Source organism: Equus asinus, chromosome 13 (assembly GCF_041296235.1).
Source record: "Equus asinus isolate D_3611 breed Donkey chromosome 13, EquAss-T2T_v2, whole genome shotgun sequence".
In the NCBI taxonomy this organism is placed as follows: Eukaryota; Metazoa; Chordata; class Mammalia; order Perissodactyla; family Equidae; genus Equus; species Equus asinus.
This window is the reverse complement of record NC_091802.1, coordinates 38,669,253-38,696,884: the sequence shown is the minus strand read 5'-3', so window position 1 is coordinate 38,696,884 and position 27,632 is coordinate 38,669,253. Positions and strand designations below refer to the sequence as shown.

The following is a 27,632-nucleotide window of genomic DNA, read 5'->3' as shown; positions in this document are numbered from 1 at the left end:
CCAGGTCTCTGTTCGGAGCTCAAGCCTGCCCCAGCTGCTTTCCCCCCAGGAAGTGTCACCCACCCCCAGGCATCCGCCCACGCTTGGGGCGTCTCCGAGCTCCACCTTCTCCGTCACCTCCTACAGACGCAGAACTCTTCTCTTCCCACACTCCTGCCACTGCTCTGGCTCTCTGGCACTTCCATTTTTCTAGTAGCTTTTCTTTGAAAAAGCATCTTCTTTCTAATAAAGTAATACGTGTTCCTTGTGAAAAATTTTTAAAGTAAAGAAAAGTTATAAAGAAGCATGGAAAAAAATCATCTTATGCCTCGCTACCTAAATGCATGCTTTTCTGAGGTCCCCTGTGACTTCTGTTGCCTCTAACCTGTTTCCCAGGCCTGCGGGGTGCAGAGGGAGTTGGTAACATGCAGATTTGATTCTGTCACTCCCCCTGCCTAAAACCTGTGCCCACCAGCCCCTGCCGGGTAAGAAGCTCGAAAGTCCTTCACATGCTGCCCAGAGCGCTTCATGAGCCGCCTCGGGTCCCTCCGCCCAGCTCTCCCGGTGCCCTCCATCCCACACCCTCAATTTGCCGCAGCCACCCTGGGTCACCTGGCCCTCCGTCCTCTGGGCCGGGGACACCTCTCCATACCAACTCAGTCTGTGACCTTGGTCGAAGTCCTCTGCCTCGTGCAGGCTCTTTCCTCATCTGTGCAGTGCGTTCTGAGGTCATATAATGCCAGATACGGGAACGAGCTTTGAAAGCCACAGAGGGAAGGAGTCACCATTGTCCTTGGTGGCACTGTACACTTGTTAGGGACAGGGCTAGGCAGAGGCCTCCCCTCATCATGAGGTTCTAAGACGCGGAGCTCGAAGCTGCCTTTGACAATGATGAGGGGGAGAGGAATAGAAGTGCCAGGATCAGAGACACAGAAATTGGGGGGCGGAGGGGAGTCCGAGTTGGGGGTGCAACAGTGCAGGCACTACAGAGAAATCAGAGGACGTGATTGAGAGAAAGCTCGTGGATGTTGTGCTCAAGATCCAGGGGTGGGATGGGAGCCAGATTCCTGGGGTGCAAGGATCAAGGGCTTGGCGCAGACGTGAAGCCGTGGACACCCCACTGGGGCTAAGAAATCTGGTGAACACCCAGCATATCTCCTCAGACGGCTGAAGCGAAGAGACTGTAATGAAGGTGCCGCCCCAGAGGGTTGAGGGAACAAACAAGGGGTGTTGAGGCACCGAGGGACTAGTGAGAGCAGGCAGCTGTGACCTCCCTGGGGAGAGGGGCAAGGATCGCAGTGCTTAGGGAGGCCAGTGAGAGCTAGCCGGCAGGAGCTGTGGTTACAGCGGCATGGCTGCTACCTGCGACAGGGCGCCGAGGGGGCAGGGGGTAGGGAAGAAACTTCCCCTCCCCCCTTCACTCTGCCCTAATCCCTTTGGCCAAACCCAACCGGAAGGCAGTCGGCACAGGCGTGGCAGGGCTCGGCCAGCCAGGGCACAGAGCAGGGCAGAAATTGCGTCTGGGCAGTGGAGAGGCAAATGGGAAACAGCTGGCACACCTTTTAGGTACCAAGTTTATGTATCTTATTTAATCCTCATAACAACTTTATATCTTAAACTTTATGTGCTTAATCCATCTTGTCACTGCTCCATCCTCATGGCACCTAGAACAGTGCATGGCATACACAGGCGCTCAGTAAATATTTGTTGGGTAGGTGACTGAAGGGGTGAATTTGCCACGGATCAGGCCCAATCCAGATGGAAATAGACAAAACAGACTTGAAATGTTAAAATAACAACGATATGGTAATAACAATAATATCCGCCATCTATTGTATGTGTCCTGAGTGTGGCACTGAGCCCCGTGCTCTGTGTACGTCATCTCATGTGAAACCAATGTCCCTGGCTTGCAGGTGAGGACGTGAAGGCCCAGGGAGATAACCTGCGCAGGGTCACGCAGTTAGGCTAGGACTTAACCCCAGGTCTGCCTGACATAGATTCTGCTGTCTTAATGCTGGACTCTACTGCTTTACAGGGATCGTGACCTCGTGGGTGTCACCAAGCCTTGGTGAGATGGCACATGTGACAGGAATACTGTTGACAAGAGCGTTAGGGGAGCACCTGTGGGCCTCACATGTGTCAGTTGGAATGCTTTTAGCTGCAAATAGTGGAAACTAATTCAGAATGGCTCGAACAATAAGGAAAGGTAGCTTCTAACAAAACAAGAACTCTGGAAGCAGGGGCAGTCCGTGGCTCGAGGCCGTCAGGATCTGCGTTCCTTCCAGATTTTGGTCCTGTTGGCCCTCATCCTGGCCCCCTCAACCTCCCACAATGGCTGCCTTCATTCCAGGGGTCCTAGGCACACAGATCTTTTTAGGAGCAGGAGAACCTTTCCAGAAGTCCCCATCTGACCTCTCCTTTCTTCCCATTCCTAAATCAGTCACTGGCAAGGAGAAGGACATTACTAAATTACCATAGATTTATCAGGACCCACCTACCCCGGGCTGGGGGAAAGCCGTGCCTCTCCTGACAGCCCGGTGCCTGATTCAGGCAAATAGCAAGGAGGACTGGCGTGCGGGCAGAGGGAGGTGGCACCAGCAGGATCTGCCACTTCAAGATGACCTACACTTATATGGAAATCTGTGCGTCATAGCATGGAGGGACAGGTCAGCATGCTCGGGGCATAGGGCGGTGCTAGACTCTGACCCACAGGAAGCAGAGGGGTCAGAGCTCAGCCGTCTGGGCCTGGCTAATGGTTCCAGTCTCCTCGGCTGGAAGCTGAAGGTTTCTGCCTTGCCACAAATGTGACAAAGCACTGCTTCTCTGGACATAATTGGGAGCAACAGGGCAGGACTGGCTGGTGAAATGGAAGTGACAGGAAATTTCAGAGACAGCAGCTGTGTCACACGAGAACTCTGAGCAGCACAGGACAGGGCCCAGTTGGACATGCTCCCTCAGCTTCAGGAAAGTGGATTTTGGATGCTGCTGCAGCCAGTCTCCTGGGAGGAAAGACAACCTGAGAGGACTGTGCAAAACCGGTGCTCACAGAGCGATGGAAGAGGTCGCCGTGAAGCGGGGGTGGGGGGCGTCCACGTCGGCCGGTGGACGCTGCCACACACTGGCGTTTAAAGGCCTTCCGCGGGCTGTGGGAGAAGGAGGACATGGCCTGGGTGAGGATGTGTCACCTGAGTGAATACAGGAGTCAGGTGGTGGCACAACCGTGAAGGCAGGGGGTCCAAAGACCAAAGCTCAGAATAGACTGGGGCTCCTGACAAATGCTAAAGGGAAGGAACAGAAAAAGCTTTTAACTAGAGAGATGGGTTGAGAACAAAGAGGACAGCCAGGAGGGAGTCAGTGCTGGCTTGGGACCCTGTGAGATGCGAAGAGACACGGGGAGAAAGCAGATGTGCTCCCCTCCCACCAGCTTTGGGAGAAAGAACTCTAAATGGGCAGTGGGGGAGGGGCCTAGAGCCCAAGGGAGTGAAGGAGAGAGCTCTCGGTTGCCTTTGAATGAGTCTTCTCCAGGTCCAAGTACCAGGACCCCGCAAACAGGGGCCGTGGCGCTTGGCAGAGGACTGGGTGGATGCAGAGATCCTGTGGCTGCGGCCCTGGCCCCTCTGTGAGTAAGGAATGAGCAGCCACAGTAAAGAGGAGAGAGGTTAGAAGACCCAGACGGGTCTCTGGCCTTAATTCTCATTAAGGGGAAAGTGTGGACACAAAGCCAGTGAATCCCTCTTGGGAGAAGGGGCGTGGTGCTCTCCAGCTGCAAGGGCGGGGTCACTGTCAGCCGGTCAGGCTGCAAGCCATCCCCTCAGGTCAGTGGAGTGACCTCCCCAGACCTAACCTGCACGAGGTCTCTGGCCATGTGCCCCAGCACTGTCTGCAGCCCTCTTCCTATCTTTTTCTATCAAGGCAATTCACTTATCACACTAGTAGCCAAGCAAGGCCAGGAGGGACAGTGACTGCAGCGACAGGGAGAACACCCCGTCTGTGTAGCCCTAACCCAGTGGACCTCAGAGTTAAGTGTGCAGCGGGATCACTGGGGGCGCCTGCTTAACGTGTGGATTCCTGAGTCCACACCAGAGATGGACTCTGGAGTGGGGCCTGGAAATCTGCATTTGTGACCCGTCATCAATGGCTTGGAACCATACAAACCTCCAGGACCAGTACAGAGGCAGGGAGTCTGCTGGAGGTGGAGAAGGGGCGTGGCTCTAACTATGAGAACTGACCCGTGAGTGCAGGACGTGTCGTGAGGGAGTGACTTCCCGGTACCCGGAGGCCCAGCTCAAAGCAGGAGGAACATTTGTAGGGCATGCGGTGGGCTTCCTGCCTTGAGTGGGAGGTTGGATGCAGTGGTCCCTTTTCCTCCAGCTTCCAGGGGATGGGGGGTATGGGGGGGTTCTTAAGAGAAGTGCTCCCTCGAGAGAACAAGCTCACGCCTCAGTTGCTACCACAAGACCTTCTGCTGAGAATCAGCCCCCTGCTGAGGTCAGGAGGGGCCCTCGCTGGGTGGCTGACCGGTTGGGACTGAGAGCTGGGCTGCTCCCCTCTCGCCTCCCTGCACCCCCGTGGTAGCTAACATTTCACTTCCTCCTCGCCTCCCCGGCCCTCTCCCCACTCCCCTTCTCCCTGGCTGCCCTCCTGGACGGGGTCTCCCTTGTGCTTCTCTGCTCTCTCTCTTCTACCTTTTCTCTTTCCTCTCAGTAACCGTGGACTTACCCTCCCACCCTGGTTCCCAGGCCCTCTGGTCCAACCGTGTGTCCCCCCTTCCTGCCCCTGCTGTGGCACCCTCCTCCACTGTCTCAGGGGACCACTCTCTCCAGATGCCCCTCTGATTTCTTCCTTTTGCAGTGAATTTTCTCTTGGATTTGTGGAGGTTTTTCATTTTTTAAGACTTCAGCTGGCGGCCAGCATGTGGCTCTCCCTTCCTCTCTCTGACCCCTGACCCCTGTTTTTCTTCCAGGCCACTAAACCATCTAAAGAGATGAGCGGGTCGAATGAGACCTCGAGCCCAGTCTCAGAAAAGCCCTCAGCTTCCAGAACCTCTATCCCCGTATTGACTTCCTTTGGGGCGAGGAATTCTTCCATCTCCTTCTAGAAGCCCCCTCACACCTCCACCCCAGCCTGTCCCGGTCCCTTACCCCTGCCATTTCTCTTCCTACTCTTCCCTTCATCTCCACGCTACCCCCATCCCATTCTCTAGACCCTCCAAAGGGTCTGCCAAAGTGTGGCCCTCCTCAGCTCTCTATACCCATGACCTGTTGGTGTTTTTGGTTTTTTTAAACGATTCACTTTTAATTATCTTTTTTTAAAAAGCAAAATAGTAAAACTAAAAACCAAAACACACCACCTTCCCTTGATTTCCTGTTCCCAAATGGCCCAATTCCTGTCATCGTCCCTCCGTTTTCTCTTTCCCGGCTCTTACCCCGAGTCCACGCTGAAGCTCCTGCATCCTGCCCACCCTTCCTGCCTCCCCCCGAACTTTCCAAGAGCGCTCCAAGCAAACTCTGAGCCACGGAGACTTGGAGCAGCGAGACACCTCCCTCTCCCTTTCCTCGGAAACCTTCCTGGAGGAAAACCTGGACATTGGACCAACCCCAGTATCAGGCTGGAAAATGGGACGCAGGGAGCCTCCGGCGCTGGAGGCGCCCCACCAGTCCGACCTCAGGACGTGACTGAACTCTGCTCCTCCACAGCCCTGGTGGGCCTGGGGTCCCGCTGGATGGGCCGGAGAGGGAGGCCAGAGTTTGAGGGGCCTCGGGGTGGGTGTGAGGCCGTTGAATCTGTGTGTCCTCGGAGAGGAGCTGGCTGCCTGGGCCGCCCTTCTGTGGGGAGAAGCCGCCGGCCTGTGCTGAGCGGTGGGAGCACCCTTTGGACTTGTTGGTTGTGGACGGTGGGTTGAGCAGACAGCCTGACACTGGGGACCCTGCCTTGGGAGAGGGCAGCCCCGAGGAGGGGTATTTGGTACTTTTAGTTTCCTAATTTAGCACTTTAAATAACATTAACTTATTTAAGGGGGTAGGGTGGGCAGGAATGAAGGGCCTAGCAAATTAGATTTTGAGGCCTGGAGGGTGGGAAGGGTCTGGTTGTGAGGGAAATGGGGGGAGTAGAGAGGGTGTTGACGGGGGGTGGTGAGGACAGCTCGAACCCCACGGGTGGGGTGACTTGACCTTCAGCCATCCTCTTTGAGATTTGAGGGTTTTCAGGGAAGGGGTGAGACATGGTTTTAAATGGGGAGCCCGTGACCGCTGGTGAGATCCTTGAGGGTCCCTGAGGCCTGACCAGCCAGCCAGTGTCCCCGACTCGTGGACGCCTGCCCCACAGAGGCTGTGGGCACAGGCTTCTGGCCAGGTCCTGAATGGGGGAGGGAGGGGCCAATTTTGGTTCTCGGCCCGACCTCCCAGAGGGCACAGGGAGGGGCCAGCAGGGAGATTATGTGGTTGGGGTTGAGGAGGATGGAGTAGGGGTCCCCAGGGAGCACGATTCCTATTTGGAGCACAAAGTGGGGTAAGCACAGGGGAGGGGGCCTGGGATCAGTCTCCCCGAGTAAGCACAGAAAGAAGGAGCCATTGAAGGGACGCAGCCTCCTAGACCCTGGGGCCGGGGGGACGGTGGGGGGACGGTGGGCGCCGGGGCGGGGGGGGAGCCGGGGAGCTGTTGGGGGAGGGGGGGGCCTGGGTTGTGTTTCTTCATTTCTTTCTTTTTCTTTGTTTTGTTTTTGTTGGCTCATCCTTGTTTTCTAGCTTTGGATCATTTTTGTACAAAGGCAAGCAAGCCTTTTTGAAAAATAACAAAAGAAGAGGAAAAAAAAATTCCCTCCTGAAAAAAAACCCTGGAAAATAGAAAAAAAAAAAGGACCTCATAAATGATGCAATTACTTTTAATTGCAGGCAACTCTTTACATTTAAGTGAAGTGTCTTAACATTTTATATTGTTTTAAAAATATATTTACATATTATATATATATAATATACGTAATATAAATATATATAAATATTTAAAAAAGAAAAAAAAAAAGAAACCACGGCACTCTCTCCCTGGCCGCTGTTCTGGCGGGGGAGGGGGGCTGAGGATGGGCACACCGGCCTGGCTTCTGTGGTCCAGTGAAACGGTTGGTTGATTTGGCTGTACAGAGACCCTCTGACTTGGGAGGGGAGGGGAGTGGTGCCCCCTCCTCCCTCCACTCCATTACTCTCTGCTTGCTAGTTTTCTCCCCCCCACCTCCCACCCTCAGCCCCGTGACCTGAATGTGTGCCCCACTGTCACTGTCCTGAGTTGAATGTCCCTTTGTGGGGGGAGGAGGAGGTGTGTGGGGTGTCCATCCACGAGGGGGCAGATGGAGGGAGCCCTGTGCCCCGCCCACCCCCTCACGTGGAGCCCAGTGGGATTTGCATCTTTCTGTCACCTTGGTTCCTGCACATTTACGGGCTGAGAGGTATTGGCATGGAGTTGTGCACAGCCTGTGTGTGTGTGTGTATGTGTGTGTACACCAGCGCAAGCCCCCTTACCCAAGTCCACTTACCGGCGTGTGGAGGAAGCATGTGCACGCACAGGTGTGACCTACCGCACGTGTGCAGGGAGGCATGTGCACACAGGTGCATGCAGCCTGCTTGGGCATCAGCACGTGCCCACCTGCACGTTGGTGTGGAGGAGCTTTGCGGGTGAGAACACGTGTAATGTGTGTGTGCAGACGTGCGGAGCTGCGAGAGACTCGTGTGTGTGGACAGAGGGGTGTGCGTGGAGGTGCACGTGACCTGTGTGTGTGGGTGTGTGCGCGCACGTGTGTGTGGACCCGGGCGTGTGGGAGTGCCTGTGTGTGTGTTCCATCGTCCCTGCACCGCTCGCTCTGGCTCCCCTCCCAAGCCCCCATCCCCACGGTCCTCTCAAAGCCTGCAGCACGTCAGTGCCCCCCCAGCTGCATGCGCCTCGATGCTCTGTCCATCAGTGTGTGCTTGACCAAGAGAAAACTAAGATGTTGGGGGGACCCCTGTACCTGGTCCCCCTGGCCCCCATCCACTGTGCTGTGTTACTCGCATGGGGGGTTTCTCTCCCGCCCCTTCCACAATATGCTGTTTCCCCAGGAGCCTCAGGCCTGAGGCTCTGAGAGGGGTCCCAGGTGGGGCCCCCTGAGGCTCACCCCCACTCCGCACCCCACCCTGTCCACCCCGTAGGGCCCGTGTTGGTGTAGCAGTGATGGCTTCTGTGGATATTCTGTGACCTCTGTCAGTGTAACTTGACAATTTCAAATGGAAAAGGGTTGCTGTGTTTTCTCTGTCTCTCTTTTTTAATGTCCTTTTTCTTCTCCCCACCTCCCTACTCTCTTTTGTTTTTGGTTTTTCTAGCCGAGTGTTTGGGGCTTAAATAAAACTTGTTTCTTTTTCCTCTCCTGGATCGCCTTCCTCTAGGCTGCTGTCTCGTTATTTCTCACCCTCACCCTGGAAGGTGCCGGGCGGGATGGGGCGGAGGGGAGGAAATTCCTGGTGGCCAACTGCCCCACAACTTAGCAGGCAGGGCGTGAAGGAGGAGGGCAGAAACGGGCCGTGGGGCTGCAGCTGCCCCCTAGGGCCCGTGAGAACCACCATCAAGCTGGAGAGGAACGCCACGGACTCTCATGGGGTACCAGCTCTTGGCAGGCACTTTGCTACCACCCGTGAGGGATCTACTGCCATCACCTACATCTGCGAGTGACAAAGCCAGAGCCTCAGGTGTCTTGCCCAGAGTCTTACGACTAGTAAGATGCAGAGTCCGGATTTGAATCCATCTCTGCTTGACGCCAAAGCCAATGCTTTCCCCCCGGACCCAAGTGGAGTCTGATTACCTCCAGCAGTCTCCTGGGTTGGCTCTTGGCCGCTCGCTCTGTGGGTGGAATGACCCTTCATGTGTCTGCCAGTCCTTGAAGAACAGCAGCTTTCAAACTTTTTTTTAAAACTGTAACTCACAGTAAGAAATACATTTTACATCTCAACGATTTAGACACACACACAAACACCCATATATTTAGTGACACAGCCCTTCCTACATACAACGCGCTGTGATACTTTCTGTTAAATTCTAAACATTTTGGTGACAGCGCGCTGAATTATTTCATGACCCTCTAATGGGTCAAAACCCACGGTTTGAAAAATCCTTTTCTGAAGGTCTAGTTTCAGCCCCAAACATGCTGCATTTCCACTTTCTCTTCAAAGGCCTGCTGGCCCCTTTTACCCCATGGGCTCCTCTGAAGTTGGAGGACCCCTGAGAGGAGATTTACACTTGATTCTGGTTGGGTGGGGACCCTGGACCCTGACTCCGTAGCCAGCAAGCTGCTCGAAGCCTTCCAGGTTACCACATCGGAGTCCAGCCTGCCCACCGTTGAGTGGGCCAGACGTCCTGATTGGGTTTTTCAGGTTTTCCTGATATTCTGAGGGCTGTACCACTGTTCCAGCATGTTCTAAGGGTCCTTGAGGCTGCCCTTCTCGGCATGCTCTCGCTTGGCTGAGGCCTGGGGTGTTATTGGGTCTCCTCTGCCTCCCCCGCAAACACCATCCCTTCTATCCCATGACGTAATGACAGTGTTCCGGAGCCACACTCTTCCAGGCCTCACCAGAACCCCATTCTCACGTCCTCCACCTAAAGCCAGTAGCCTCTTTGGAGACCGAGGTTGAGGATCTGCTCACTGGCTGCAGGGACTGCCCACTCCATGGGTCACCCACCTGCCAAGCAGCCCTTCAGACTCAGCCAGCCAGACCTCATCCCTTATGTCCTTTTTAAATGTCAGCAGATCTTGCCTTCCCTCGCCCATCTTGTTCCCAGAAAGCTGGGAGAGCAGCCAAAACCCCCTCATCTCTCATAATCACCCCATTCACGGACAGTTCATGATCAAGTAACAAATGGGACCATCAACCGCGTGCCAGGAACTATGCCAGGCGCTCATCCATCCTTCCAAGGCCTCTGGAATGCCTGCTCCTTGCCAGGCACTGCCCATCTCCTGCCCGCACCTATGGCTCGGCATCTCAGAGAGGAGCCAGCCAAGACACAAGACTGCAATACCCGGGCAAAGCGGTGACAGACAGCATGTAGTGCCACAGGGCAGCAGGCCTGCAAGGGTTGTGGCAGTGAGTAAGGGGGACCACCTCAGAGAGGGTGACCCGGCCCTGAGGCCACCTTTGAGTGGAAACCTTCAGAATGACGAGTGGCTATGTGGAAGCTGGTGGCTGAGTGTCTCAGGCAGAAGGCCCTGAGGTGGGAAGTAATCTGTGAGTTCCAGAAAATGAATGAAACCCCAGCGGAGTGAGGAGGGGAAAAGGGGCATGCCATGAGGCTGGAGCGGTGGGCAGAAGCCCCGTCAGAGGTCTTGTGGGACGTGGTAAGGAAGGTGGATTTCCTCTCGGAGCCGTGGAGAACAATTGGAGGGTTTTAAGTAAGAAAGTGACATGACCTGACACTATTTCTGACGGTACCTCTGGCTGCGGCGTGGAGAAGAGACGGGGCGGGCAGGAGCGAGCGCAGAGCCATCATTTAGGGGCAGGTACAGACGGCGGCTGCCTGGACTCACTCAACGCTCACAATCCTATGGCTGAGGGATGGGAAACTGAGTCACAGATGCTTTGTAGCTATGAAGTGATGGAGCTGGAATCCAAACCCAGGACTTATCCCTCCCAACAGCCACACTTTCTTGATGCTTTATCATACTCATTACTACCATTTATGAAGCGTTCCTTTAGTCCTCATGACGTGGGCTGAAGGTACTATTACCTCCATTTGACTGATGTGAAGGCTGACTGAGCAAAGCAAGGATGTGATGGACGTCAGGCTGGCCTCAGAGTCGGATCCTAACTGACAGGAGAAATGGACTGCTTTACACATAGAAACCTGGGGAAGCCATCATCTCTCTTCACTCTCTGCACATCTCCTCTGAGTCCCCTGGGCATTTTCTTCTTCTTTGTTCTCTGAGTGGCTTAAGCGATCCCAGAGCTCACAGGGTGACTGAACACAATTCACAGTGCTGGAGCCTTGGGCCTGTGGCCACCGTGCCCATTAGCTGACGACAGGCTCCCTTGACACTCTGCTGCTGACTGATTGACACCACTCCTAACAACACCTGGCAGGAAGCTCCATCCCATAGCTCTGCTCACCATCCCAGAAATTTCACCCGAAATCCCCAGGCTCTGCTGTAGCTCAGGCCACTATCATGGTCCTTCTTCCTGCCCAGGTCAGAATGGCAGGGAAAAATCCCTATTCCTGTTGTTCAACTCAGATAGATTTGGAGTTTTCCTAAAGAAATGTTGCCTACAGGGCAGGCCCGGTGGCACGGCAGTTAAGTTCGCACACTCCACTTCAGTGGCCCAGCGTTCACCGGTTCGGATCCCAGGCCTGGACATACACACTGCTAACCAAGCCATGCTGTGGCAGGCATCTCACATATTGAAAAAAAAAGAGGAAGATGGGCACAGATGTTAGCTCAGGGCCAATCTTCCTCAAAAAAAAAAAAAAAGAAGAAGAAGAAGAAGAAGAAATGTTGCCTATGAAATATGTCTGTCCTTATGCCAGTACCACACTGTCTTGAATGGTAGTAAGTTTTGAAGTTAAGAACTTTCAACTTTATTTTCTTTTTCAAGATTGTTTTGGGGGGCTGGCCCAGTGGCCTAGTGGTTAAGTTCACGTGCTCTGCTTCCACAGCCTGGGGTTGGGATCCTAGGCGCGGACCTACACACTGCTCATCAAGCCATGCTGCGGTGGCATCTCACATAGAACTAGGACTTACAACTGGGATATACAACCACATACTGGGGCTTTGGGGAGGAAAAAAAAATGAAGATTGGCCACAGATGTTATTAGCTCAGGGCCAATATTCCTCACCTGAAAAAAAAAAAAAGATTGTTTTGGCTGTTCTGGGTTGCTTGCATTAGGAATTTTAGGGTCAGCTTGTCAGTTTCTGCCAAAAAGATGAAAAGATGGGATTTTAATAGGGATTGTGTTGAATCTTTACAACAGTTTAAGGCATATTGCCATCTTAACGTTAAGACTTCTGAAACCTGTAATAGCTTTGCACTTATTTAGATATTTAATTTCTTTCACCAATGTTTTGTAGTTTTCTTGGTACAAATTTTGTACTTCTTTTGTTGTTTATTCCTAGGTATTTTATTATTTTTGATGCTATTATAAATAGGATTGTTTTCTTAATTTCCTTTTCATTTTTATTTTTGGAAGATTGGCCCTGAGCTAACGTCTGTTGACAGTCTTCCTCTTTTTCCCCAAAGCCCCAGCACATAGTTGTGTATCCTTGTTGTAGGTCATTCTAACTCTTCTGTGTGGTATGCCGCCACAGCACGGCCTGATGAGAGGCGCTGGGTCCACACCCGGGATCTGAACTGGTGAACCTCGGGCCACCAAAGCAGAGCAGGTGAACTTAACCCCTCGGCCATGGGGCCAGCCCCTCTTAATTTCATTTTTAGATTGTTCATTGCTTATAGAAATAAAATTGGGGGAGTGTTAAAGATTTTCTTTTTTTATTGAGGTATAAGTGACAGACAATATTATATTGGTCTCAGGTGTACACACAATGATTCGATACCTGTATGTGCTGTGAAATGATCAGCACAGTGAGTCTAGATAACATCCCCCACCATACAGAGTTACACGGCTTTTTCTTGTGATGAGACCTTTTCAGATTTATTCTCTTAGCGACTGTCAAATACACAATACAACATTATCAAGTGTAGTCACCATGCTGTACACTGTATCCCCAGGATTGATTTATTTTAGAACTGGAAGTTTGTACCTTTTGACTCCATTGTGCACCCGCCCCCCAACCTCTGGCAACCACCGATCTGTTCTCTGTATCTGTGAGCTTGTTTATTTATTTATTTTTTAAGATTCCACATGTGAGTGGAATCATACAGTATTTGACTTTCTCCCTATGATTTGTTTCACTTAGCATAATGCCCTCAAGCTCCATCCATGTTGTCACAAATGGCAAGATTTCCTTCTTTTCTATGGCTGAATAATATTCCATTTTATATATATATATATATATATATGCACACCACATTTTCTTTATCCATTCGTCTGATGGTGGACACTCGGCTGGTTTCCATATCTTGGCTATTGTGAATAATGCTGCAGTGAACATGGGTATCTTTTTGCGTTAGTGTTTTCATTTTTTTCAGATAAATACCCAGAAGTAGAATACCTGGATCATATGGTATTTCTATTTTTAATTTTTTGAGGAACCTCCATACTGTTATCCATAGTGACTGTACCAATTTACATTCCCACTGAGATTTTCTTTTTTTTAAAAAAAGATCTTCCAAAATTATTCCAAATTTATTATTCATTTCAATTTCTAATACAATCTATACTTAGGAGTATATGTAATTTAAATTTTAAAAATTCGAGGGGCCAGCCCAGTGGTGCAGCAGTTAAGTTTGCACATTCTGCTTCGGGAGCCTGGCATTTGCCGGTTCAGATCCCAGGTGCTGACCCATGCACCGCTTGGCAAGCCATGCTGCGGTGGCGTCCCACACATACAGTGGAGGAAAATGGGCATGGATGTTAGCTCAGGGCCAGTCTTCCTCAGCAAAAAAGAGGAGGATTGGTGGCAGATGTTAGCTCAGGGCTAATCCTCCTCAAAAAAAATGTTTAGAAAAAATTTGAGATTAAATTCACATAACATGCAATTAATTAACCATTTTAAAGTATACGTTTCAGTGGTATTTAGGGTATTCACAATGTCGTGCAACTACCAGCTCTCTCTAGTTTCAAAACTTTGTCATCATCCCATAAAAACACCTCATACCCATTAAGCAATCACTTTCCATTCCCACCCCCACCCCATCCCCTGGTAACCTCTAATCTGTCGCTATGGTTTTGCCAACTCTGTATATATATCACACAAAAGGAATCATATGTGACCTTCTGTGTCTGGCTTCTCACTTAGCATATTTTTTGAGGATCATCCAAGTTGTAACACACATCGGTACTTTGTTCCTTTTTGTGGCTGAATAATATTTCATTGTAGATGAACAAATAAACAAATACAATGATTTATTTATCCATTTATGGACATTTGGGCTGTTTCCACCTTTTGGCTGTTATGAATATGCTGCTATAAACACTCATATACATGTTTTTGTGTGGACATATGTCTTCATTTCTTTTGGGTAGATACCTAGGAGTGGAATTTCTGGGTCATGTGGTAACTCTGTTTAACTTTTTGGGGAACTGTCAAACTGTTTTCCACAGCAGTTGTACTATTTTACGTTCTTACAAGGGTTCTTATTTCTCAAGATCCTCAGCAACACTTGTATTTTCTATTTTCTTGATTTAAGCCATCCTAGCAGGTATTAAGTGGTATCTCATTGTGGCTGTGGTTTACATTTACATAATGACCCACAAAAATATTAAAAAAAGACAAAATTAATTTAGAAATTAATAAAATTAATAAAAATAAAACTTGGTTCTTGGAAAAGACCAACAAAATTGACAAATATTTAGCTCTCTTTTTTTATTGGTCACTCTAACTAAATATTTGTCAATTTTGTTGGTCTTTCCCAAGAAAAAACTTTTAGTCTTATTAAATTTTCGCTATTTTCTATTTCATTTATTTCCACTCTTCTCTTCATTATTTGCTTCCTTTGGCTTGCTTTGGGTTTAGTTTGCTTTTCTATTTCTAGTTTCTTAAGGTGAAAGTTTAAGTTATCGATCTGAAATCTTCTTTCTTTTCCAATAGACATTTACAGCTATAAATTTTCCTCTAAGCACTGCTTTAGCTGCATCCCATAAGCTTTGATACGTTGTGGTTTTGCTTTCATTCATCTTAAGGAGTGTCTAACTTCTTCTGTGATTTCTTCTTTGACTCATTGGTTACTTAGAAGTATGCTTCTATACTCCTACATATTCATGAACTTCCCAAAATTTCTTCTGCTGTTAATTTCTAATTTAATTTCTTTGTGGTTGGAGAACAAACTTTGTATGATTTCAATCCTTTAAAATTTATTGAGGCTTGTTTTATGGTCTAGCATATGGTCTATCCTGGAGAATGTTCCACGTGCACTTGAGAAAATGTGTATTCTGCTGCTGTTGGGTGCGGTCTTTCTTGGATATCTGTTAGATATCTGTTAGGTCTAGTTGGTTTACAGTGTTGTTCAAGTTTTCTACTTTTTTGTTGATCTTCTGCCTAGTCGTCCTGTCCATTATTTTTCCCTAAAGATCGGCATGTGAGCTAACATCTGTTGCCAATCTTCTTTTTCTTTTCTTCTTCTTCTTCTCCCCAAAGTCCCCCAGTGCATAGTTGTACATTCTAGGTGTAGGTCCTTCTGGCTCTGCTATGTGGGACACTGCCTCAGCATGGCCTGATGAATGGTGCCATGTCCACACCCAGGATCTGAACGGGTGAAATCCTGGGCCACCGAAGTGGAGCGTGTGGACTTAACCATTTGGCCATGGGGCCAGCCCCATGTCCATTATTGAAAGTGTAGATCTGCAGCTATTGTGTTGAATTGCCTACTCTCCCTTCAATTCTGTTAGTTTTTGCTTCAGGTTTTGTTGTTAGAAGCATACATAGTTATAATCATTTTATCTTCTTGATAGATTGACCCTTTCATCATTATAAAATGTCCTTCTCATCTCTAGTAACAATTTTTGTCTTTAAAGTTATTTTATCTCATACTGTATAGCCACTCTATCTCTCTTTTGGTAACTCTTTGCATGGTATCTTTTTCCATCCTTTTACTTTTAACCTTTTTGTGTTTTTGAATCTAAAGTAAATTTCTTGTAAGCTGCATGCAGTCAGATCATATTTTTTAAGCTGTTCTGCCAATCTCTACCTTTTGATTGGGGTGTTTATTCCATTCACATTCAATGTAATTACTAAGGTAGGATTTATGTCTGCTATTTTTTTTCATATGTCTTATGGTTATTTTGTTCCTCTATTCCTTGATTCCTGCTTTCTTTTGTGTAAAATAGATATTTTCTAGTGTATCTTTTTCATTCCCTTTTTGTTTCATTTACAATATTTTTTAAGTTATATTCTTAGTGGTTGCCCTGGGGATTACAATTAGCATCTTAACTTAAAACAATATAGTTTAGATTAATACTAACCTAATTTTAATAGTACACAAAAACTTTATTTCAATATAGCTCCATTCTCTCCTCACTCCTTTGTACTATTATTGTCATACAAATTTCACCTTTATACATTATAAGCCCATCAACACAGTTTTGTAATTATTGCTTTATGCAGTTGCCTTTGAAACACAAAGAGAGGCAAAAAAGAAAAAAATTACAAATAAAAATGTTTATACTGTCTTTCATAATATCTATGTAGTTATCTTTATGGGTGTTCTTTCTTTCTTTGTGAATTCAAGTTACCATCTAGCGTACTTTCATTTCAGCCTGCGGGACTCCCTTTGGTATTTCTTATAGGGCAGGTGTATTAATGACAAATTCTCTTTTTCTTTAATGGAGATGTCTTCAGTTCTCCTTTATTTTTGAAGGAGAGCACAGGATCAAAATCTCTATTCTCATCCAAAGCCTACTACAGCCTGGAGAAGGTGGGCCAGTGGGCAGGTAACCCTGTCCTTAAGTCCTTTCTTTGGGCTTGGATTTATCCTGACTCCACCACTTACTAGCTGTGTGACAGTGGACAAGTAACGTCACCTCTCTGTGTCTTAGTTTCCTCATATATAAAATGGAGATAATGATGCAGAGCTCAAAAGTATTGGGGGATTGTCTTAAGACACATAAAACCCTTGGGGCTGGTGTGAGCCCAGAGTAACACTAGCTCTTAGCTCATTTGCCCAAAAAAAACAACCTATGGTTGGGGGGCAGGTAGAGGAAGGGGATTCAGTGAGCAGCTACGCTCTTCCTAGCTCCACGGCTCCTCCCTAGGTTCTCTTTGATGACTCTCACCTGATTTTCCTATACATGGGTACTAGGCTCAGGGGAGGCAGCCTGGAAGCTGGCAGGGGCAACTATAGAGCCATGACATAGCGGGCAGCCCAGCCCCTGTAAGCGGACACATGTGAATAAGACAAAGGTCTAAAGCCATTCTGTCCTCTTAGGATACTGTCTGGGCCCAGAGTGCCTATGACAGCCGGCCAGGATGGGCCCCATCAGTGGCCTGGGCCTGCCCAAACATCCTGTCTGCTGGGAAGCACCTCTGGACCATCCCGCAGGTCCAGGCAGGCCTGAGAAGGAAGGTGCCTGTGCTCCTGCCTGGCCTCCACAGGAACAGAGAGAGCAGGTGCACGGAAACCTCCCGCAGCAATGAGGGTCGCCATCCTTGCGTCTTCTATTCTATGCCTGTGTCTGCTGACATCAGTCTCCCCGGACACCGACACAGCCGCCAGGAGAGGGAGGTTTGCCTCCACTCTGCCACCGTCTGGTCCAGCCCCCACCGCCCTCCTTCCGCGGGCCAGGTACCTCACTCTCCCCCCAGCCAGCCCCGCTCTGGCCCTCTCCTCCCTCCAAAACAAGCGAGACAGCTGAGTTGTGCCTCAAGGAAGGCCATTTATTTCCAAGATATAGACTATACTTTTAAGACAGGACTGTTCAGAAGCAGGAAATCTTAGTTGTCGCCTAGAGAGGTGTGTCAAGGACACAGTGAAAGGAGACATGCGGACGTGGGGCCGGAGGCTTACCCAACACTGTTACAACACTTTTTTAAATGAGCAAAACATCTTTAAAAATCCTTATAAATTCTTTATAATATGTTACACATTTAGAGACAATATTTACAATAAAAGGACAGGGGAGGGAGGAGAGAGAAATCTACTTTACAGCAAATCTTTGCATAAAACAAGAGGACTGATAGACGTGCCAGTGGGCTTCGCCACCCCACCTGGGCTTCCCTGGAATGAGCGAGGGCGTGTGTGGGTGATCTGAGGTCTATTTACACCGTGTGGGGAGAAGAGAGGGCTGGGTCCCGCCCATTCTGGAGGAACGGCCCAGCTCAGACCCCATAAATCCGTAAGTCGGTGCGTGTGTGCACGTGTGTGTGAGAGAGAGAGACCAGGGATGTCTTATTACGCTCCCTCCTAAAGGGAAGAAGGCGCGGGTCTGTGTGCCTGAGTTGTGGAAGAAGCAGGCACAGCTGGAAGAACAAAAAGAAGGGCAAGGGAGGTCTCGCAGGGGGCGCCCTGGACCCTCCGCAAACTGTCTGGGGAACGGGCAGCTCCCCGTGGTCAAAGCGCTCGGGGGGGTGATTTAGAAGTTGGCAAAAGTTGGGGGGCAAGGGAGTGGCCCTGGTGAGAGTCTCAGTCCTGCCTCTGGGGAGTGGCTCCAGCCCCTTCTCTGGCTCTGACAAGCAGCAGGGGGCCTGGATCCCTGTGTGCACCGAAGGCAGGGAGCCCTGGTGGTGGGAGCGGATGAAGGGGGGAGGAGTGGCAGAAGCTGCTACTGGAAAAACCTTTGGACAGTAACCACACACACACGCACGCACACACACACAAACCCCCCACCCCCACCCAAGACCCCACCACCCTACATCTCCTCTCCCCAGACATACAGACACAACCCCCCTCTCTTTGCTAGGAGCTAAGGGGGGGGGGGGTTTGCAGAGGAAAGGAGCGAAAAGCCAGCATCACTCAGTGTCTTTCCTTTAGTCTGAGACTTGGGGGTTCCCTATCCACACCCCGTGGCTGACAAAGGTCCCTAAGTGCAGACACAGAAAGGCCCAGAAGGGCACACTCTCACCTATCCAGGGAACAGAGACCTCCAGCAGCTGCGCAGAGCCCCAGCAGCCTATCCCCCTCCTCACCTCCGGAGCTTCGTCCCTCCCATTCACACTCTTTGTCCCCCAGGCTTTCTCCTCTGTCCACCCCTACCAATTCCAGCACCCAAACTAGAGACAGGGCCCCAGCGCCCTTCCACTTCCGCCCGGATGCACTCAGGGCCACAGAAGAGGGGTGCAAGTCAAAAAAGACTCCCGTTTCCAAAGGGGCTCTGGGTGACGGGCGAGCGGCGCGGGGGCGAGGTGCTGGTCACAGACACTGATGGAGGCGGGAGGCGGCCGAGCGGCGTGGGGGCTGGCTCTGCAAGGGCCCCGGGTCGCCGGGCGCGGCTGGCAGCGAGGCCGTGGAAGACGGCGCCCGCGCCTTGGTGGACTCCAGGCTGCTGAGGCCCGAGTCCTTGTTGTCACTGTGCGCCCGAGGGCCCGCGGGCTCCGGGGGGCCCCCTCCGCCCAGCTCCTTCCATTCGTTGAAGTTGAGGTCGGTCAGCGGGCTCTGCACCACTACCGTGTGGCGGCGCCAGCTGCTCCGGCGCCGCCGCGTCTCGGGCGAGAGCGGCCGCCGCAGGCGCACGGCGAGCATGTCGTCGGCGGTGCCGCGGAGGCGCAGCCGCAGCGCCTCGATGCGCGAGGGCCGCGAGCCCAGCGCCGCCACCGCCGCGGCCACCGGGGGGCGCAGTGACTCCTGGCTGCTGGACGAGGCCGAGCCGGGCAGCTCGGCGGCGCGGGGACCGCCCCGGGCCGCGCCCGCGCCCGCGCCCTCGCCGTCCGGGCGGCTCCGGGACAGGCGGCGGCGCGCCAGGGTGTCGCAGGGCATCAGGTGGTGCGAGCTGAAGGAGGGCCGGCGCGCCGGGCGCCCCCCGGGCCCCGCGCCGCCCTCGGTGTCCGTCTCCACGTGGCTCAGCTCGCTGCGCTCGTCGTCCGCCTCGTCCCCCGCGCCCGCCCGCCGGCCCCCGGCGCCCGAGCACACGCTGCGGTCCATGGTGGACAGGGTGGAGTAGCCCGAGACGATGGAGCGCGTGTCCGCGGCCGGCCGCTCCTCCGGCGCCGCCGGGGGGCTGAGGCGCCCGGGGGCCTCGGGGACAGCAGCGCCGGGCAGCTGCCCCTCCGGCTGGTTCTGGGCCCCTGGCGCCGGCGCCACCGCCTCGGGCTTGTGCGCCTCATGCTCCGAGTCGTCGTCGGTGCTGCTGCCCAGCCCCCGCGCCTCCCGCCGCTTCTTCCGCTTGCGGTTGACGGCCGAGATGAAGGAGATCGCCAGCATCTCCCGGGCGTACGGCTCCTTCTTGGGGGCCCACGAGCCCTGTGCGGGAGACAGGTCCGTATGCAAGAGGCGCCCAGACCTGCGCTAGCGCCGCCCTCTTTCCCAGCCCCAGGCAGGAGGGCCTCAGCGCCGTCCGCGTTCCCACCCGGACACCCCCACACCATAGCACCGGATCTCAGCAGGTCCAAGACAGCCCAGCACGCCACCGGCTGTTTCCCTCCGACCACCGTCCCAGCTGGAGTGTCACTCTCCACTCTAGAGACTCCTCCTGCGGCCGCCTCCCAATCCTGAAGACTCCTGGCGCCCCTCTGGTCTTAATCCGGACTCTCTGCTCTTTCCTGTAAACTGGGGCTGGTCTCCCACCTCCCCCACCCCTACTTCCACTCCGCTCTTCATATCCAGCGCTAGGTAAACCCTTTAGACACAGCTCTGGTGATAATAATCTCTCAACTGTGAAAAACCCTTGACAGCGTGAACCCATTTCACATATACCATCCAGGGCTGTAATCACCAGAGCCTGGCAGGGACCCTTCTCTGACCCCAGCTCCTGCCCCCACCCCCAGCTCCACTCACTCCCACCTGGAAACCTGCATTTCCACCCCAGTACCTACAGGCCTCTCCAGGGCAACCTGCCCAAGTTCACTGGCCTTTCCCATCACTTCCCACTGCCATGCATTTCAGCCAAGCCCCCAGCCCCCCACCCCAGATCAATCCAACCGCCAGCTCTGCTGCCAAAGTGGCCAAAGGAGCCTGCACAGTCTGATGGTTTGGACTGAAGCTGCTCCCAAATTGTGATTTCCAACCCCAAGCTGGGCAGCGTCCTGCTGCTGTTCTCACTGCTAAGCCCCGTGGGGGGGGGGGGGGGGTTGGTCCTGGCCTTCCACAGTCTCCAGCGGAGCCCACGCCCCCATCACTGCCTCCTCCAACCCGGTATTTTAGTCCTTCCTTTCCGGCCTCTCCTCTGCCTCTGGGGGGCTCTTCTTCCCCCTTAAGAAGCCTGTTCCCAGGGCGCCGTCTCAGCCCCTTTCTCTTCTCTCTGCTCAGGTTCCCTGGGAAATACCGTTCTGAAGGCTCCTTTTCCCGAGGCTGCCCTGTCCAACACCAAACTCTCCATCTCGTGGGTTCCAGAAAGAACTCTTCTTCCAGCTGTGAATCCCTCTCTGCCAGGCTGTGGGCAGGCACCTGAACTCACCCATCTGGGGCCACATTATGCTCCCTACCCCTGCCCCACCTTCTCTCTTCTCCATTCTTCAGAAACAACTCCCAAAGCCAGCTCATCCTCATCATCCTCCCTTCAGGCCCTCAGTCTGCCTTTTCTGGGCCTTTCTGCCTTCTCCTAACAGGACTCCCTGCCTCCACCCTTGCCTCACCCCCGACCTCCCTCCTCCAGAACAGTCAGTCCTTCCAAGGCAAGACAGCACCCTGCTCACCTCTGGACTCTGCAGGACCCACCCCCACTAGGAGAAAGCACAGACACAGGGCCCTTCACCACCTGTCCCAGCTCTCCCAGCCTAGCACCCTCCCTGCCCTGACCCCAACCCCAGCACAGCCTCCCCTCTGGCCATGCTGGCCCACCAGCCCTTCCCTTGATATTATTTGCACTTTAATGTTGGCAGCCCGTGGTCTCCGCTGCCCTATTTGCTGGCTGAGCTCCTACTCCTCCTACTGGGCCCAGCTCAAACCCAGTAGCCTCTGCGCAGCAGCCTCCTAGCCCTCCCTTGGGCCGAGCTGGGCGATCCCTTCCCAGTTCCCACAGCCCTCTGAAAACATACCGACACCGGCCCTGCTCACATCACAATAGCTTTGTTTCCACACCATCTATATCGGACTCTCAGTTCTTGAGAGCAAGGTCTGTGCTTCTCCATGTCTGCCTCCAGGCCTCCTAGCACAGGGCTGGCCCATAACGGGTGCTCCATAAACGCAAAGTGAACGCACCACTGGGGAATGGAGTCCCCTCAGCTTAGACAGCCTTGGAGAAGCGGATGCTGGGATGGGTCCCTGTGTGGGGCTGGAATGACCTGCCCTTCGACTCCTTCTCACAGGCCACCTCCTGTTTCTGCCACAGTGTAATAATGGAGGAGTCACAGAGATGCCTTGTGTGGCCACCGCATCCTGCACACCCTCTCTCACATCAGTTAGTTCTGAGAAAGCCAGGCACATCAGGGATTCGGGATTCACAGGCATGTGGCTCCTGGGCCATGGCTGCCCCTGGAGTCATGCGACACTGCAGCACTGTGACGGCCAACCTGAGGCCCAGGGTGGCCAGTGCTGCTTTCTCCCCTGGCCAGTGCTCTCTGAGAGAGCTGAGAGGCCAGTGGACCATATGATCATTACCCTCTCAGCCTGGCGAGTTACAGAAGCAAGGAGGTCGGAACGGTCACTCGCAGGGAAGGCAGAGGTCAGGAGATTCACATAAAGGTCAAGAGAGAGGCTATGGGAAACCTGGGGGCTGGCAGGAGCAATGCGTGGAGAGTGACTCAGGTCACTATAATGAACTTGCTCTCTGCCATAGCAGTCTCTTGATGGAGTGAGCTCCCCATCACCAGAGGTGTGCAGGCAGAGGCTCTATGGAGAGGTTACAGGGGACCTCGGCACCAGACTAGAGCAGCCTTCTTTCTTTCTGTCCAGTGCATTCAGCTGACATAATGAGCACCCGCTCCGTGTCAGGCACACTGGTCTCGCTGGGACCTGGCCTGTGCTTAGAGACCCAGACAGAAATAAGCCCAGTTCTGTCAGCCAAAGTTTAGCTGATTTCACCCACTACTATGGACAGAATTGTATCCCCCCCAATTCCTATGCTGAAGCACCAACCCCCAATGCGACAGTATTTGGAGACGGGGTCTTTGGGAGGTGATGCAGTTCAGATGAGGTCCTAAGGGTGGGGCCATAACACGCTGGTATTAGTGCTCTCACAGGGAGAGACGCCAGAGAGCTTGCTCTCTCCATCGCTCGCTCTTAGCCTCCTGAGGACACAGGGAGAAGGCAGCCATCTACACGCCAGGAAGAGAGCCCTCACCAGAACCCGGCCATGCCTGCACCTTGCTCTTGGACTTCCAGACTCAGAACCGTGAGAAAACACATTTCTGTTTAAGCCCCCAGCCTATGGTATTTTGTGATCACAGCTTGAATGGCCACCAAGCTCTAGGCTAACAGCTGGGCAGGGTCCACCTGGGGCAGGCATCCTTGCCTAACGGATTCTGTCTCAGAGGGCAGGCTCCAGAGCAGGCACTGAGCTGGCTGTGAGACCTGGTTCAAAGAACCAGCTTTGGTTTCATTGGTTTTCTCAGTTGTTTTCAATTTCATTGATTTCTGCTCTAATCTTTATTATTTCCTTCCTTCTGCTTGCTTTGGGCTCTCCAAAGACCTTAAAGGATAGTTATTGTATCAGACATATTTGTTATTAACCCCATTTACAGGGATAAATATTGTCATCATTTACAGATCAGGAAGCTGAGTATCAGAAAGAGATCACAGGGGCCAGTCCAGTGGTATAGTGGTTAAGTTCGGCACACTGTGCTTTGGCGGCCCAGGTTCGGTTCCCAGGCACAGACCTACACCACTCGTCAGCCATGCTGTGGCGGCGACCCATATGCAAAATAGAGGAAGACTGGCCATAGATGTTGGCTAGGGGTGAATCTTCCTCAAGCAAAAAGAGGAAGATTGGCCACAGATGTTAGCTCAGGGCCGATCTTCCTCAGCAAAAAAAAGGCTACATAACTTGCCCAATGTCCCAAAGCTCCTAAGTGGTGGAGCCAGGACTCAGACCCAGGACTGTCTGTACTTCTAACCACTGGGAAACACTGCCTCCCAACCACCTAACTCCCAGGCCAGATCCTTCTACCACACAAGATGGTTCACCAAGCACTGCGAGGGCGGGCAACTTCTCAGCCTACCTTGGACACTCAGTACTTTCCACCTTCCTTCCCAGTGACCCTCAACTTTCCTCAGGCTCCAGTCACAATTCTCCCAATTCCCTTGACCAGAAAGCAAAGTGGGCCGGCTTGCAGAGGGACAAAGCCTTCAGAACTGCCTTGGCACTTACCTTGGACTTGGCTGAACTACAGGTGGTAGAATCTGTTGGTGAGAGACAGAAAGAAAACTGAAAGTTGGATTGAGGCAAGAGAAGGCTGAGTCTTGTGAACACAATTCCCTCTCCTCAAAGGCTTCAGAAACCTGAGATGTCCCCAGGCCCCGGGAGTGTGATGGCCTCTGATGTCATTTCCTCTGGGATAAGGATGGAGCAGAGAATGATGTCAATCACCGCTTCCTTTTACGACAGGAATTGACATCAGGCTGCCAAGCACTGGACCCTCATTTGCCCAGGGTTAAGGGCAAGGGGTGGGGCATTTCTCTGAGCCTAGTTCCTCTCCCCTCCCCTCCTGTCCCTGTGACACTGAAGCGCTGGAGAGAAAATGCCAAATATCAGATGCAGTCCACGGAAACCACAACAATGAAACACAGCAAATCACAGATGCTCTGGAGGAATGGAGACCACACAGTGCATAGAGAGGTGGAGGCCCTACATCCACCCTTACCCTCCCCACTTCCAGGAAGGAAGTGAGAGAAGGAAGAGGGAACCAGGGAAATGATGGTGTACAGGGGCAGCGTGAAGTGGGCGGGACACAGGAGGCAGAGTGCGCTGGCGATTGGAGCCTCGATAGGCTCCACCTCCAGACCAGCAGCCAATCTGCCCTTATGCGGCCGGGCCCTGGTTTACTACCTCAGTTACGGAGGGGAGTAAAATCATTACATCAGTGGGACTTGAGTCCCACTCCCCTAATAGCATTGGGGTGGAGAAGGAACCAGAAACAAGTCCTGGCAGTGTCCTCCCCAGGACTGGGGAGAGGGCAGGCAGATCCAAGGACCTCCCAGGGCGGGCGGGGCAGTGGGCGGTGCGTTTAATCCACACTCTGCCGCAAGCAAGTTAGACGCCTCCTCCCCAGCCCTCCCCCACACACGGTGAGCAGAGCGGACAGCTGACCACACAGCAACACACACGGGGCGGGGAGCGGCGGCAGGTGATTAGAAGAGACAGGGGGCTCCTCTCTGCCATTCCCACCCGCCATAGCCTCAGGCCCCCTCCCTGAGCATGACTCTTGCAACTAGGGGTGCTGTGGTACGCCTCTGTCAGACAGGAGCGGTCAAAATACCAAGGGCGGGTCACCCACAGGGTGGGAGGAGTTAGTGGCTTGAGCCAAGAAGGGACCAGCCATTCCTTTGAGTCTGGGCTACTCTGCTATGAGAGGGCCAGAGGCCTGGAAACAAGCCTTGGGGGCCGAGTGACCAGGCGCTCTGGTTTCCGAAGCAGGAAGAGCCAGTCCTCGGAGGAAACTGAGGCAGGAGCTATAGATATAGGGAGGCTTCTAGCGGGGGGCATCACTGTGTCTGGAGAGGCTGGGTTCCATTATGGCCAGGCCTGCCCCAGCCCAGATAACCAGAAGTGGCCAGGCTCGGCATGGAGAGAGACCACAGAGTTTGGGCCACTGCAGGCGGACAGCCAGAGGGTGCCCAGACTTCCTGGAAAGGGGAAAGGATCTGGCTCCAGCGAGGGCCTCCTTCCACCTGAGAAAGCGCTCTCGGACAGGAGGGGGCTGGGGTGGGGGTAAGCTGTTAACAAGCGTGGGTAGCTCGTATGTCAGGCTGAGGTCCTCACAGCCCACGACATCTTTGCCTGCCCCTCATGCCTGCCCAGCCTTCTTATAATCACCCGCCACTGTTAGTGACCGAGGCCGCGATGCCACACTGTACCCTTTAAATCTCCAACAGGTCCGCTGGAGGAGGGGCGGGGAGGAGAAGAGAAGGGGCAGATCCAGGGGACGGGAGGAGAGCACAGGGAGAAGAGGGAGGAGGGGCAGAGGGTGCAAGGAGAAAAGGAAGAAAAATTAAAAAGAGGAACATGCCCAGAAGGACACAGCCCGGGAGAAATAAAAAGCTCAGGAAGGAAACCAGTGAAGGAGGGCGGACAAAGCTCCTACCCAGCTCGGGGTGGAGGGAGCTGAGCGGACGAGGAGGCGGACACGCAGGCAAGCTGGACCTCCCAGGGAGGGAAAGGGCCCTGCCACAGCCCAGTCTCCAAGGTGGGGGCAGGAAGGGCCCCGCTGGGGCAGGAGCGGGGAAGCTGGGCATCTGGCCAGGCCTCTGGGACCCTCAGGAAGGCAGCTCCCACCCCCACCACTCCCCAGTCCCCTGCACTCACCTGAACCTGGCTCACCAGGGGGCACTGTCCTGCCAATGTTGGGCAGGAGATACTCGATGTTGGGCACTGACTGAGGCTCCTTGTCATCCACAGGGGTCTGCAAACAGAAGGAGGGTCAGCCAGCACATCCTCAGATGGCTGGACTGGGGACCCCACACAGTGGAGTACCCTGAAGACAGGGCCATGTCCCTCCTCCAGGCTGGGGCTCGCCAGCACAGGGACTGTCTCCCTCACCAGTCAGGCACTCTTGAGGGCAAGTCCTACATGTCCCCCATGAGGCTGTTCGGTGCCTTCCCCAGCACCTTGATGGAACCCCGAAGGCTCAAGCTGCTCCCTCAGCTGAGCTGTGCCTCCTCCCTCAGACTGGACCTTCCTGAGCCCTGCGTCCTCCACACAACACTGGGAGGTGAGGACCGCCTTTGTTCCTGGACTCAGTTTCCTCAGGGCAAGGCCCATATCTACCCCCTCAGACGAGGGGCTCATGAAGGTGAGGATCGTGTCTCCCATCAGATTGGAGGAGCCTGCTGCCCTCTACACACACCTGCGATGAGGCCCACCTCAGACCAGACCCCGCCCACAGCCCTCTGCCTCACTTACCCGCTCTCCCTTGTCCTCGTCATCGCTGAAGAACCAGTCTGACTGCGGAGGAGACAAAAGGAAGTGATGAAATCAGCATAGGAAGGGCTGAGGGGAGACAGGGGGACCCGGGCTACCCCCTGCTCGGTCCAGAGGACCCACCCAGGGGCCGGATTGGCAGGAGGGAGTTCCCCCTCTTCTCAACAAACCTCAGGCTGGCTGGGCTGTTAGAGAGGTCTCAGAGAGAGGTGATGGAGCCTGGAACCCCACTCTACAGACTATGAGAAACCCTTGGGGAGAGCAAACGGAGGGCATGCAGCCTAGAGGTAGAGAGGGCTTGGGCACAGACTGATGACAGCTCGGGGCAGCTGCTCTCTTTGCCTGTTTTTCGCTAAATGCTGTCCAGCGCTCACATGATGGCTCACACCCCAGTGTCAGCCAGAAGCCGGGGCAGCAGCGCCATCTGGTGCCAGCCAGGTCCACTGCAGGAACCAGGCGGCCGGGCCACAGCTAAGTGTACCCCACAGGTCCGGGTTCCACAGGACACCTGGGGCCCCGGGCCCCTGCCCAGAAAAGGGGAGCACCTGGAGGGCGGTGTTAAGAGGCTCCCCGAGGGGCAGGCAGGCAAGAGTTTTCTCATAAATGCCAAACAGCCTAGAAAATAAAGTAAAAATCCTACTCAAATATATTTTGTGAAATTTGAGAATCTTGAAGATAAAACTCTAAAAGTTTTCTGAAAAACAAAAACAGATTGCTTCCAAATGAACAAGTATCGTTTGTAACTAGAGCTTTCAGCAGCAACAGACACAAGAAGGCACGGAAGTAATATTTTCAATGTGTTGCTAGACTACAAATTTCAAAGAATTTTGAGCCTGGAATTGTTATACCCTGCTAAACTCTCATTTAAATTT

At 52.9% G+C, this 27,632-nt stretch overlaps 2 protein-coding genes across 13 annotated transcripts in view; one reads left to right on the top strand and one right to left on the bottom strand.

Annotated features, from left to right (window-relative positions):
• Positions 1-6,845, top strand: part of SRCIN1 (SRC kinase signaling inhibitor 1) — a 67,387-nt gene extending 60,542 nt beyond the window's left edge. For 3 of the 6 annotated variants that reach the window (XM_070483116.1, XM_070483115.1, XM_070483117.1), the window contains one exon: positions 5-4,927. In XM_070483116.1, the coding sequence (XP_070339217.1) occupies positions 5-193 (189 nt within the window). In that variant the 3' untranslated portion in view covers positions 194-4,927. The other 3 variants (XM_014833799.3, XM_014833800.3, XM_070483118.1) reach the window with 2 other exon arrangements.
• Positions 6,846-14,914: 8,069 nt separating this feature from the next.
• ARHGAP23 (Rho GTPase activating protein 23) overlaps positions 14,915-27,632 on the bottom strand; it is a 79,863-nt gene continuing 67,145 nt past the window's right edge. For 6 of the 7 annotated variants that reach the window (XM_070483113.1, XM_044744364.2, XM_070483109.1 and 3 more), the window contains 4 exons: positions 26,743-26,784; positions 26,146-26,242; positions 23,992-24,023; positions 14,915-19,988 (listed from right to left, as the gene is read on the bottom strand). In XM_070483113.1, coding sequence (XP_070339214.1) covers positions 18,942-19,988; positions 23,992-24,023; positions 26,146-26,242; positions 26,743-26,784 — 1,218 coding nt within the window. In that variant the 3' untranslated portion in view covers positions 14,915-18,941. Of the gene's footprint in view, positions 19,989-23,991; positions 24,024-25,697; positions 25,721-26,145; positions 26,243-26,742; positions 26,785-27,632 lie in introns of all 7 variants that reach the window. The other variant, XM_070483112.1, reaches the window with a different exon arrangement.